The 12,912-nt window shown below is 40.0% G+C and overlaps 1 protein-coding gene across 1 annotated transcript in view; it reads right to left on the reverse strand.

The window, feature by feature from the left end:
• Positions 1–12,912, reverse strand: part of PTPRB (protein tyrosine phosphatase, receptor type, B) — a 109,558-nt gene that overhangs the window by 45,247 nt on the left and 51,399 nt on the right. Inside the window, exons 10-15 of the mRNA XM_005866112.2 lie at positions 12,552–12,818; positions 10,692–10,955; positions 5,979–6,242; positions 5,164–5,427; positions 3,697–3,960; positions 607–876 (exon numbers count right to left, since the gene is read on the reverse strand). Of these exons, the coding sequence (XP_005866174.1) occupies positions 607–876; positions 3,697–3,960; positions 5,164–5,427; positions 5,979–6,242; positions 10,692–10,955; positions 12,552–12,818 (1,593 nt within the window). The remainder of the gene's footprint in view (positions 1–606; positions 877–3,696; positions 3,961–5,163; positions 5,428–5,978; positions 6,243–10,691; positions 10,956–12,551; positions 12,819–12,912) is intronic.

The following is a 12,912-nucleotide window of genomic DNA, read 5'->3' on the forward strand; positions in this document are numbered from 1 at the left end:
TATGAATGTGATTAAATTAAGGATCTTGAGATGGAGAACTTATCCTGGGTTATCTGGGTGGTGACCAATGTAATCCCAAGAGCCAAATATGGAAGAGGGAGGCAGAAGAGTAAAGAAGGAGATCTGGTGACAGGTACAGAGGTTGGGGTATTACCACTGCTGAAAGGGAGCCAGGAGCCAAGGAACCTGAGTGACCTCTAGAAGAGATAAGGGCAGGAATAGATTCTCCCCTAAAGTCTATAGAAGAAACACAACCCTGCTAACACCTTGATTTCAGCCCCATAAGACCCATCTTCAGATCCCGACCGCCAGAGCTATAATATAGTAAGTTGTTGTTTTAAGATGCTAAATTTGTGGTAATTTATTCTAGCAGCCACAGGAAACTAATAGAGACAGTTTTCATGAAAAATCTAAATTGGAGTACGGCGGGCTGAAAGTTGTGTCCACAGGCCAGCTGACATGGACGTGGTTGATCATGTCTCCATTCTTACGTGTCAAGAAATATATGTGATCTCCCCATGTTGCTTCATCCCTCTGAGGCTACTGTTCCCAAGGAATAGCAGACAAGGAGATATCTCACACAAAACAGCAGGCTGTGTGAATTACCTGTTCGGCCTTCCGTCTGGGCTTCCTTGCTAAAGAGGCCTCCGCTGACAGTGAGGATCTGTATCTTGTATTTCTTTCCTGGTGTCAGGTCTTCAAATTTGTGCTGCTTCGTGGTGGCTGGTTTTGATGTGTTACTCAGAAGAATCCCATTTTCATTTAGAAGTAGGATATCATATCTTTCTGCCATGCCAACGGCTTTTTGCCAACTTACTATTAAGGAATGACTGCTGTATACATTGTCTGCAATTATTCCCTGGACAGATGCTGGGACTGCAAAGGAAGAAAAGAAGCAGGTTTCATCATTTAGGATAAAGTAACCAGTTGAGAAAATGTCTCCTAAAGCAACTGCAGATGGAAGGTGATGCCTCATTATTGCATTGACACTTTCCATGTGCCCTTAGAAGAAAATATTTCTTGTCCTGAATTACCTGTAGGATTGCTTTGATTTTTCATTTTTTTTCTCTGAATTTAGACAGGTTCTTGAAGTCAAACAAGTAGAATAATTCATAGAAGTGACACTGATAAATATTCAGAATGATGTATATGTATTTTTCTAGAGAGTGCCAGAATGCTGAACAAATTTACATTCAATGAATATAGTTTGGAATATGTAGTTGCTTGTTTGGACTTTTATTCCCAAATAACTCAAGTCAAAACTTCAAGCCTTGACTTAAGCAATAGTATATAATAGTGTTTGTACTACGGCTCTTGATGTGAAAGGCAAAATAGTGTTATTTGTTAATAATATTTTTTGTCCTAGGCTCATATTTCAGACCTGTCTTCTATTTTTGCAAATGACATCTCTCTCTAGATGTTTCACAAATGTCCAACTCTCAAGATGCCCAAATTGGACTCCTCATCTCCCTCCCATAATTTCCTTACTGTCCTTTGATTCTATCTTTTGATCTAAGTCAGAAACTCTTACCCTTCTACATATAATTAATCATTAATCTTATAATTTCTGTCTCCTAAATCTCATTTCTCTTGGATCTCTCTACTTTTCACCTTATCTGTTACCACTACCCTAAGACAATATCATCTCTCTCATACATTATTACAGGTTACTTGACCAGTCCCTTTGATTCCTTACCTCTCAGTTTCAAACTACATGTGTATCAGGCATATTCTCATAGTACATCCATGCTGATGACACTTCAATGGCTCTCCATAATTCTAAACACCTTCATAAGGCATACAAGGCTCTTTACAATTTGATTTGTCTACTTCCTTGGCCACATGGCTCACATTCTTTATTCTAGCATACTAAACAGTGTAAGGGTCCTCAATGTGCCAAGGTTTCTGCTTCATCAGGATGACTTCTTAGTATCTGTTTAACTATTACTTCCTCCCTGACTCTTTCTGTTTGCTCCTATAGTACCCCATATTCATTTTTATTTTAGCACTTACCATGGTATACTGTCATTGCCTTTTTACTTCTTGGTCTCCTTCAATAGATTATAAGTTTCTTGAGGTCAGAAGCATTATCTTGCTACTGAATTCTCATTTTCTAGCACAGTGATTGACACATGGTGGGAAATATGTCAACTGGAGACATAGTAAGGCTCAAGCCCCACAACTAAATAAATGGTTATGAGAAAGGAAGACACCCAAGAAGTATTGTGTCACAGTAGAGAGAACATGAAGTTTGGAGACAGACAGATCTAGATTTGAAATATACTAGTAGCTCCAGACCTTATTACATGTATCTAGATAATGTTTCATAAACTTTCTAGCCTTACTTTCCTTATTGTTAAAGTAGAGATGATGATCCTCTACCAGGTAGTGTGACTAGAGATAATTTTAAACTAGAGGCCTGGTGCACAAATTTGTGCACGGGTAGGGTCCCTTGGCCTGGCTGGTGATCGAGGCCTATCAGGGGGTCGGCCAGCTGGGGGAGGGACCCCAGGAGGTTGGATGGCCAGCCCCCCAATCAGGGCCTATTGGGGAGGCCAACTGGCAGGGGTAGAGACCGTGGGAGGTTGGCCAGCCGGCCCATTGATTGGGGTCCAGGGGGAGGGGCTATAGGAGGTTGGCTGGCTAGGGGGAGGGGCCACAGGAGGTTGGCTGTGGGAGTGCACAGACAACCAGGGGGCAGCTCCTGCATTGAGTGTCTGCCCCCTGGTGGTCAGTGCGCATCATAGTGACTGGTTGACCAGTCGTTCTGGTTGTTCAGTTGTAACAGTCACTTAGGCTTTTATATATATGCTAGAGGCTCAGTGCACAAAAATTCGTGCACAGGGGGGGGTCCCTCAGCCTGGCCTGGCCCCTCTCACAGTCTGGGAGCCCTCAGGGGATGTCCTACTACAGCCGCAGTCTGGCCTCCCTCTGCAGGAGGCAACCGGGCTGATCAGGGGAAGGTGCCGCCCCCATCACCCCGCTGCTGCTGCCACTGCTGGTTGCGGTGGTTGCAAGGCCTGAACCCCGGGCCTCGCAGCCACTGGGGATCATGGTTGCCTGAGCCCACAGCTGCCTGAGCCCACGGCTTCTGTGAGCCCATGGCTACCGTGAGCCCTTGGCTGCCTGAGCCCTGGGCCTCGCAGCTGCTGTGTCTTTGTCTGGATGGACGCCCGGAAGACATCCACACTAATTAGCATGTTACCCTTTTATTAATAGATGTCTGGCATGTAACAGGTACTTGCAGATGATTTTTGTTTTGAAAGTAATATATTAATAGTGATAGTAATATAAGTAAACATATACATTATTCATTGATTTATTACTTGTTCTTTAGCTATCACAAGTGAAGTAGATGGCATAGGAACATTTTTTTTCTTAAAAAAGAATTTTGAGAAAGTGATAATATTTTGAAAAATGCATAATTATAGAAGTCTGCTTGTTAAAATTTTAAAGCCTTTAACAAGTTAAAAAATTTATTCAAATGATTTGGTTCCTAATTACCTTTCATTTGTTTTGAAAATCTCCATTAAGAAAGAAAAATGCAAAGAAATATGAGAAATGCTCTTAAAACCATATTGAATTGTACAAATTTAGGTGGTTTTAAATTTGGGTATTTTTGATTTGTGAGTAACTAAGCACATCCAGTGTCCCATTATGGAGACCAATTTGGCCCTTCTCCAGGTGGATGCTTACCTGTCCGGCCGAGCGCATCTATCTGGTTCCTCAGGGACCCGCTGACCGAGGCAACCACAATCTGGTACTGCTCCCCAGCCTCCAGTCTGTGGAACGTGTGCTCGGAGATGTGCTTGGGGATAGTCTGAGATTCAACCTTTTGGTTCTGCCTAAACGCGGACACTGTGTAGGAATCAACATCGCCCTCACCAGGAGTCCAGTTCACTGTCAGGCTATCTGTCGCCCCATTGGGAGAGACGTGAATATTTTTAACAGTGCTAGGAACTGAAAAAGAAAATAAATTTAAAAGTCATCACTTAGAGAATGAACTGTGGGAATTTCAACCAAAGTTTTTGTGCTTCTTATGTTCTGGCATCTACTGAAAGGATACACATAGAAAAAACTGGTATCAATTTGTCAACTTTCTCTGACTCTTCTGCCTGAACTGAAGTTAATGAGGGAAGTTTAGAGTGGCATCTCAGCCAGTGAGGAGAAGTGAACGGTGCCAGTAATAGAGCAAGGGGCTAGACTGCCTTGGTCCAAGTCTTGGTTTTCTCATTCACCAGCTGTGGGACTACAGGCAAATTGCTTAACCTCTGTAAGTTTGTTTCCTCATCAGAAAAATGGTAATGATAATAATAGCAACCATCCCATAAAGTTGTGAGGATTAAACAGAATGTATGTGTAAAGTGTTTTGCTGTGGGTCTGGTTTATGGAAAACTGTTAATAAACATTAACTATTATAGCAACACTACTAATAAAGTTCCAAAGAAGTGATACCCAAGCAACAGAGATATTTACACTTACCAGTACAGTTGACCCTTGAACAAGGTAGGGGTTAGGGGCAGACACTCTCCCTTTCTTATGCAGCTGAAAGTGTGCATATAACTTTTCATTTCTCCAAAACTTAACTGCTAGTAGCCTATTATTCATTGGAAGTCTTACCAATAACATAAACAGTTGATTAGCTCATATTTTGTATGTCATATGTATTATATACTATATTATTATAATAAAGTAAGCTAGAGAAAAATATTAAGAAAGTTGTAAGGAAAATAAAATACATTTATAGTACTTACTGTATGTATCGATACCGTAAGTTTATGCCATCTGTTTACAAGATGAATTGTCTATTTGTCAGTACCTACATCAATACTGTCTTATGTGACACAATACACTGTAAATGTTATACATACTACTAAGAATAGACATCAGAAATGAGAAAATAATGTGAAAAAAATAATATTATTTACAGGTGTAATGATTCATTCACTGATAATGAAGAAGCAGAAATATGATGGTTTTATGGTAGCCTAGAATAACAGAAATCACTGCTTCATGGTAGTAAGAAAATGAAAAAAATTTCCAACATATTTATTGAAAAAAATCTGCATATAAATGGATCCACGTAGTTCAAACCTATGTTGTTCAAGGGCCAACTGTATACTGCTATAACTGGTCAGGTTCAAGATCCATATTTCCAATTACCTGTGAAGCCCTCGATGAAGGCTGACTGATGTACATCTCCACTGATCGTCAACACGAGAATTTTATACCGGCGCCCGGGTATTAGGGAGGTGAAGCGATACTTGGTTGCAGTATTTCCAAGGTGAAAAGAAGGAAGTAATTTCATGTCATTGAAGAGCAGCTGAATCTCATACTGGTCGACATCCCCATCAGCTCGTGACCAAGTCACGAGAAGGTCTTCAGTGCTCCTATTCCGCAATGTTAGATCCTTAACAGGCTCTGGGACTAGGGAGGAGTATTAGAAGACACTTCAGGAAAGTGACTGATCAAAGTTTACCTACACAATAATTTATGAATCACATTCAAGGAACTGGCAAACATCTCTCTTCCCCACATAAGTCACTTAAATTACTTCATGCGTAATTAAACAAGAAAAATTGAAAATCAACTGCTAAAATTGTAGTTATTTTCCTGATATAAATCTTATATGCTAAATGTTGGTGCAATCTAATTGTAAAATGAGTTATGTTCTCAATCATAAGATAAAACAAAACGTCCAGAACTTTAAATGTCAAAATGTGCAATGAAAGAGGACAGAGAAGAAAAATGGGGCATTTGGCCTTCTTGCTTGCCAAGTATATTTGCTTTTATCTCCCAATAAATATCCTATAATTGTAGGCCATGGCTGGGCTAAACAATGTTAGTTCTGAGTGAGACTTACTGGGAATGTAATTTACTGATAACTAAGTAGAGAAAATTCAAGGTTCAGATAAATTATTTACTCAGTAACCTTCAAGACCCAACCGACCATCAAATTTTGCAATCTTTCCACTTACTTGTTCTCCCATTCCCTTGTTCGCTGGCTTCATATTGCCCACTTTTTGTACTAACAGTGACACTGTACAACCGTCCAGGAACTAGCTTAACAAATACACACTCATTTTCAGACTTGGGGATGCTTTTCGTTTGAATGAAGTTGTTTTTGTTTTTAATGGTGACTTCATAGTGATCCAAGTCTCCAGTGGCATGCACCCAGGATACCTTTAAGTAGTCACTCCTGGCCGAGTTGCTAATACTGACTCCTTGGACTTTGTCAGGCACTGAAAACAGAACAGAGAACTGCTCAAGATTTACTGATTCTTAGTGAGCAATTGATCACAGATGACAACCTGGGACAACATGAAAAAGTGAGGAGATTTTTTATTGTGTGCATTTTAAATAAAAGTCTTAGACCTTTAAACCACACATTTCTGAAAGGAAAAGACTGTTATAATCGTTGGAATGATTAAATGGATTTTAAAAAAAAGAATCTGATGAATTAATCTTAATCCTGTTTTTAGCCTACAGAAAATGTCATGTACAAAATAGAACATTAAACATGATAACTGATTATTAATATGAATGATGGCGATGGTATTAGTAATTCCAACATACCTTGGTGATTCAAGACATGATAAAAAGTCACCAAGAAGAATATAAACAATCCAAAAGAAAAGTGGAAGAGGAAACACATATGATTAATTAATACATGAAGATATGTTCAACATCATTGGTGATCAAGGAAATATAAGTCCGGGCCATGGAAAAATATATCTTAAATAGATTTGATCGGTAAAATTAAAAAGCCTGATAAAACCAAATGACAGAGAGAATGCCCATCCACAGGAGATTAGCTGAATGAACTGGTATATGGTGGTCATAATTAGTTTATTCTTAACTCAAAACACAAAAATATAGATTTATTGATCTTAACATTAAAACACAAAATCTGAATGACTCTTATCAATATACTATTAACTTAAAAAGACCCAAAAGATTATATACTTCATAAAATATACGTTTTTATGTTAAAACAACTGAAAATTTTAAAACCTATAATTTTAGGACAACAAATAATAAAATATGCAAGGTAGGAAGCAAGAAAGAGATGAAAATTGGAGTCAAGTTGATGGTTACCTTGGGATGGACTAGTGAAGTGGGAACCACCTTATCTGACATAGATTAGTGTCAGGTTCCTAGTTTTTATTTTGGATCATGGTTTCTCAGGTACATATTAACTTATTAAGATTTTTATCTAAATTAAGTTAAATGCCTAAAAATAAGAACCAAGAATTATGATTAATCCAATTTTGTGCACCCGAGATTTCCTCCCCGCCCCCATAAATATATAAACAAAAATACAATTCTGTGTACCTGTGGGTTTTTTCTCAATTGGTCAATCAATCAATACTTGTTAACAGGAACACTTTAAAATCTGTATTTAGAGCATAATATTAAGAGTATTCTAATTTATCCTTTGGGACTGTATTTTAATTCAACAGTAGGTCATTACTATGTGGCTATAACTGGATATTATCAATATATGAGAAGGAGCACTGGAAAGAGGTATGAACGCAGATCCAGAGTACTGAACTTGTATACCAACACTAGCATGTCTTTTAGGTCTGTGTGGCCTCTGTCTGTGTTTGGTAAATCAGGGATTTCTGCTCTGGCCACACGCCCAGCCTACGTCCAAGTCTTCTCTTCCACTTGTGTGTGAGAGAGGTATTAAATGTCAGTATTTTGGCATCTAAGCTACATTTTTCATGATGTTTCTCACACCTACAAGTTGCACTACTACCCTTTGTTGGCTTATGTGTACTGGTTAGTTTTTGTATTGGCATAAATCTCACCACAGATATGGAGCAAGGACAGGCATGCTTTTTTCAAGATATTTACCTTGGACCAATGACAGTGTTGCTGGAATTTAGTTACCACAGAGTTAAGGAGGAGAAATTCTGAAGTGATGTTGAATGCATGGGTTAAGAAAGGTCAATGATCCAAGCAATTTCTTGAAGGCAAAGCAACTATTATCGAAAGAAACACCAAGCTGAATACCATGCTAAGGCAATAAGGGGCTCTCCAGGTGGAACTGGAGGTAATGTGTGAGACTCACCTTGCTGCACGGTGAGGTGATGTGATACAGAATTAGAAATATTGATATTTTCATCCGAAATGTAGAACAAGAACATTAGAAAAGGAAAAGAACATTGAGACAATCAGCCCAAATTAACAAGACAGTAGCTCAGACATGACTCTCCAGTTGAACTGATTTGTCAGGGTTAATGGTTTGCCTCGATTAGTCGTGCACCAAATCCAAGTTCATGCTGGTGAAGCACCCTCTTTTTTCAAGAGGGTGCTTTGAAAAAAGAATCACTTTTCTTGTGTTTAAAAACAATCTTAGCAAAAGGCCTTGCAATGTAAAGGTCAGATGCACAGGAAACATTCATGAGTTGATGCTGAGGGGAAGCAAGGAGTCAGTACTGTAGTTGGTTGGCATACCCTTTAATTTTTGGTGATTTTTTAGGCTCCAAGTTGATTAACATAAGACACTGATATCAGGCTGCTTTGTAAATGGAAATCTGCTTTTACAGATTTAAGACATTATTGGGATTATCAGTATATTTAGATTTTAAATCATTTGAGGGTAGGGAATATTTCTATATCCCTGACTAGTGCTTTCAGGGATCGCAAGATGTAATGGAAATAGTGCTGGAGGCAGGTTGAACTTGACTACTGGTCAACCATGTGACTATGGAGAAGCCAGTTTCTCTCTGGGACTTTATTTCCAATGGAGACGGGATTAGATTGTTCTACGAACACTTTCAAAGCTAGCATGATGTAACAATGTAAATCAGTGGTTCTTGATCCTTTTTGAGGTCACAGAAACTATGAGAATCTGAAAGAAACCATGCACTCCCCCCCAAAAGTACATACCTTCCCTATCCCCAACAACTTCAGGGACAATTTCTGGTATTACTGCATTACTAAAGTCTACCCATGGAGCACTAGGTGAAAATCCCTGATCTAAGTGAATTCTGATTCATCAAACATTTGAGTGCCTACTAGATTCAGACCATGTGTGAAGTCATAGGATGTTGTTAGTTGTTCCAGATCCGCATAGAAAATCGACATTTTAAAATGAAAATATCAACCCATAGCTCAGCAGGAAAGATTTGACAAATATTAATGTCAACCTTAAGCAGAAATCGCAGATGTAAACCCCAGGAAGCCCTAGCCCATGTGGCTCAGTTGTTTGGCATCGGCCCCTGCACCAAAATGTTGCTGGTTCGATTTCCGGTCAGGGCACATGCCTGGGTTGCAGGTTCAATTCCCAGTAGGGGGCCTGCAGGAGGCAGCCAATTGATGCTATGTTCTCACATCGATGTTTCTCTCTCTCTCTCCCTCTCCCTTCCTCTCTAAAAATCAACAAACTATTCTCCAAAAAAAAAGTATATTGGGGAAATGCTAGCTGTCTAAATTTAGTTCTTTCCAGCACACCGGAGACCTGGCATTCATTGCCTTTGCTAAGATTTTGTTCCTGGTCCCAGAACTATGAAGGTTCACATTTTTATCCTGTGTAAAAAAAGATGAACAGTAGTCTTGACCAACAGACATTTCAGGAAGGATTTCAGGATGAAAAATGTAGTAGAGAAAGATAAATATCACATGATCTCACTCATTTGTGGAATATAATGAACAACATAAACTGATGAACAAAATAGATTCAGAGATATAGAAGTATCGAACAGACCTTCACACCTCAGAGGGAAGGCAGGGGAGGGTGGGAGTTGCGGGGTGGGGGGGCTGTGTAAGAGATCAACCAATGGACTTGTATGCATGCATATAAGCATAAGCAATGGACATAGACAGTAGGGGTTGAGGGCATGTGCTGGGGGGTGGGAGCGGCCAGGGAGGGATCAATGGGGGAAAAAAGACATAAATAATACTTTGAATAATAAAGAATCTAAATTTTTTAAAAAAGAAGTTAGTAGGCTCTGGAGTCATTCAGAACTGGGTTTAAATCTAGGATTTTAAATGCACTGGCTAGTCAACAAGTTAAACAGTAGTCAAGTTACTTAACCTTAATTTTGGTTTCCTGATCTCTAAAATGAGAGTAATAGCCCTATCCGGTTTGGCTCAGAGGTTAGAGCTTCAGCCCTTGGACTGAATGGTCGCAGGTCTGGTTCCGGTCAAGGGCATGTACCTTGGTTGCAGCTCCATCCCTGGTGTGTGCAAGAGGCAACCAATCAATGTGTCTCTCTCACATTGATGTTTCTCTCTCTCTGTCTCTCCCCCTCCCTTCCACTCTCTCTAAAAATCAGTGGGGAAAAATACCCTCGGGTGAGGCTTAACAACAACAAAATAAAAAATACATAAAATGGGAGTAATAATAACAACTATTACCTCAATAAAGAATTTTTAAGGGTTAAGGTAGTTAACAAATATAAAGCCAGGGTCTAGCAACCAAAAAATACTCTCTAAACAGAAAAACTTGTTACTGTGTTTGAATATAATATGAATTCTAGCCATAAAGTATTGTTCATCTTACTCTGATGGTAATTTCTCCTCATATAGGGGTTTCTTGGGTCAAAATATGATGACTTTGTAACAATTTTGTGACCTCAGTGGCCTTTTCTCCTAGGATTACAGAAATATAGCAGATCTAAGGTGTTTGAGCCACATGGTAAGCTGGCTCTTTTAGATCCTGTACCTTCTCATAGACTTACCGGTCCGATCTTGGCTGAAGGAATGATTTTCATACTTTCCACTCCTTGTGGTTATGGTCACATCGTAGAGGCGGCCAGGGGTGAGGGAGCTGAAGGAGCATTCGCTGACGGACTTGGCAATAATGAGGGACTGAACCACCTTGCCACCATGAGACAGAGTCACTACATAGTTATCCACATCTCCAGGAGCTGGCAGCCAGGATATGCTGAGGTAGTCATTGCGACCAGAATTGTTTACCGTTACTCCACTCACACTGGAAGGGACTAGGATTGTAAAAGGGGGAGAATATTTTTAAAAGAAAAGCACAATCAAAAAAGTTTGAGTCATTTATCATGGTCACAAAAAACAGTGTGAACTCAGGAGATCAAATCTGATTATAAGACAGAGGTCAAGACATGCTATGAGTCCTCTCATATCAGAAGGCAAATCAAAATGAAAATGCAAGGAGGCCTTTTGGATGCTAGTAAGCCTGCAACCCTGGCATGTGCCCTGACCAGGAATTGAACCACGACCTCTTGGTTCATAGGTCAACACTCAACCACTGAGCCACACAGGCCGGCTGGTTTGGCCCTACTGCATTTTTTATGGTGTAGCTGTTCATAAAGTATTTTAAGTGGAGGCATTTTGATGTAAATGTGTCAGGACGTCCCCTATGCAGAAACCTGGAACAAACATCCTAACAATCCAAATAAAAGTGTTTGAATCAAACTCATCAATAATGATGACTGAGTGAAATGGTAAAGAATGCAATAGCTTTTCTAGAAAGCTTAGACTTGAGCATAGCTTTGATCTTCTTGCAATGAATTTATTTATTCCTGGGGAGTCTAATAACTAACACAACCAGAGGTGGTTTTTTTTTCTCTCTTTGCAAAGCATTTCCTGCCCTCTAGTGGCAAAAACAAACAAACCTAGAATCCTCTCTTGGAATCAACAAGTCTGGCGATTGGACCAGCTGTGGTCAGAAAGAGCTATTGTGGTGAGAACAGCCTTTCTGATGTCAACCATAATCATTGACTTATTTTAATTGGGCTGAGTGCCACAGACATTCACTGAGAGCTTACGATCTGCCAAGTGTACAAAATGGAAAAGATGTGGATACCCTTCAGAAGTTCCCTGGCTAGAAGTAGTTTGCAAATTAGTAACTGTGGTATTGTGTCAGAAATTAGTGCATAGTAAATAGTATTGCCCTTGATGGCTATCATAATAAAGTCCTATAGTATATACAAATTGCATGACTGTTTTCATCATCAGTTGATTAACTTCAGCTAAATATTCTATATATATAAAAGCCTAAGTGACCGTTAAGACTAGTCAACCGAATGACTGGTTGACTGGTCACTATGACACGCACTAACCACTAGGGGGCAGACGCTCAATGCAGGAGCTACCCTCTGGTGATCAGTGTGTTCCCACAGCTAACCTCCCATGGCCAGCCAACCTCCTGCAGCACCTCCCCCCCGCGGCTAGGCCCGATTGGCCCTGATCGGGACTGGGCAAGACAGCCCCAATTGCCAGCCAGGCCGAGGGACCCACCTGTGCACGAATTCATGCACCAGGCCTCTAGTTTTCATATAACTGTCAATATCAATTCATCATGTATAATGGATGAGATTTGGCATCAAATGACTATCATGTCATCACAAAGGCTTTTCTGAGTTCTGTCACTTATTGGAGATTTTAGAAAATTTAGAATTCACTGTCTCCTACCCTCATCCCCCCCGCCCTCCATTTTCATTCCTGGAAGAGCAACATCTACCTTCTGGATGGTACCAAGACTTGGCTTTTAGGAAGATCAGAAATTAACCTGTCTATAGAATGTTTTAAAAATGGAACTCTGGAGGTCCATGTGCTCTTCTTACCTGTCCTTCCTTCTACCACCACTTGTCGGGAAGAGATCCCTCCGCTTACTGTTGTTACCACAACGGAATAGAGACTGCCTGATTTGAGGGAGTGGAAGCTGTATGTGCTAGTCTCACTGGAGACACTTTCATTTTTGATGACCACATTTTCATGGATGAGTAAGACTTGGTAGAAGTCTATGTCTCCCGCTGCCTGGGTCCAGTTAGTAAATAGGCTGCTGGTTGTCCCTTGGTTGGCCACATGCAAGCCAGTCACTTGGGCAGGCACTAAAACACAGTAGACAGAGAGAGGAAAAAACAGATGACACTTAGTCACCCTAAGGAAGTGTAATAAAAATAAGTAAAATATGGAGACAGTTTT

Source organism: Myotis brandtii, unplaced genomic scaffold (genome assembly GCF_000412655.1).
Source record: "Myotis brandtii unplaced genomic scaffold, ASM41265v1 scaffold2204, whole genome shotgun sequence".
Lineage (NCBI taxonomy): Eukaryota > Metazoa > Chordata > Mammalia > Chiroptera > Vespertilionidae > Myotis > Myotis brandtii.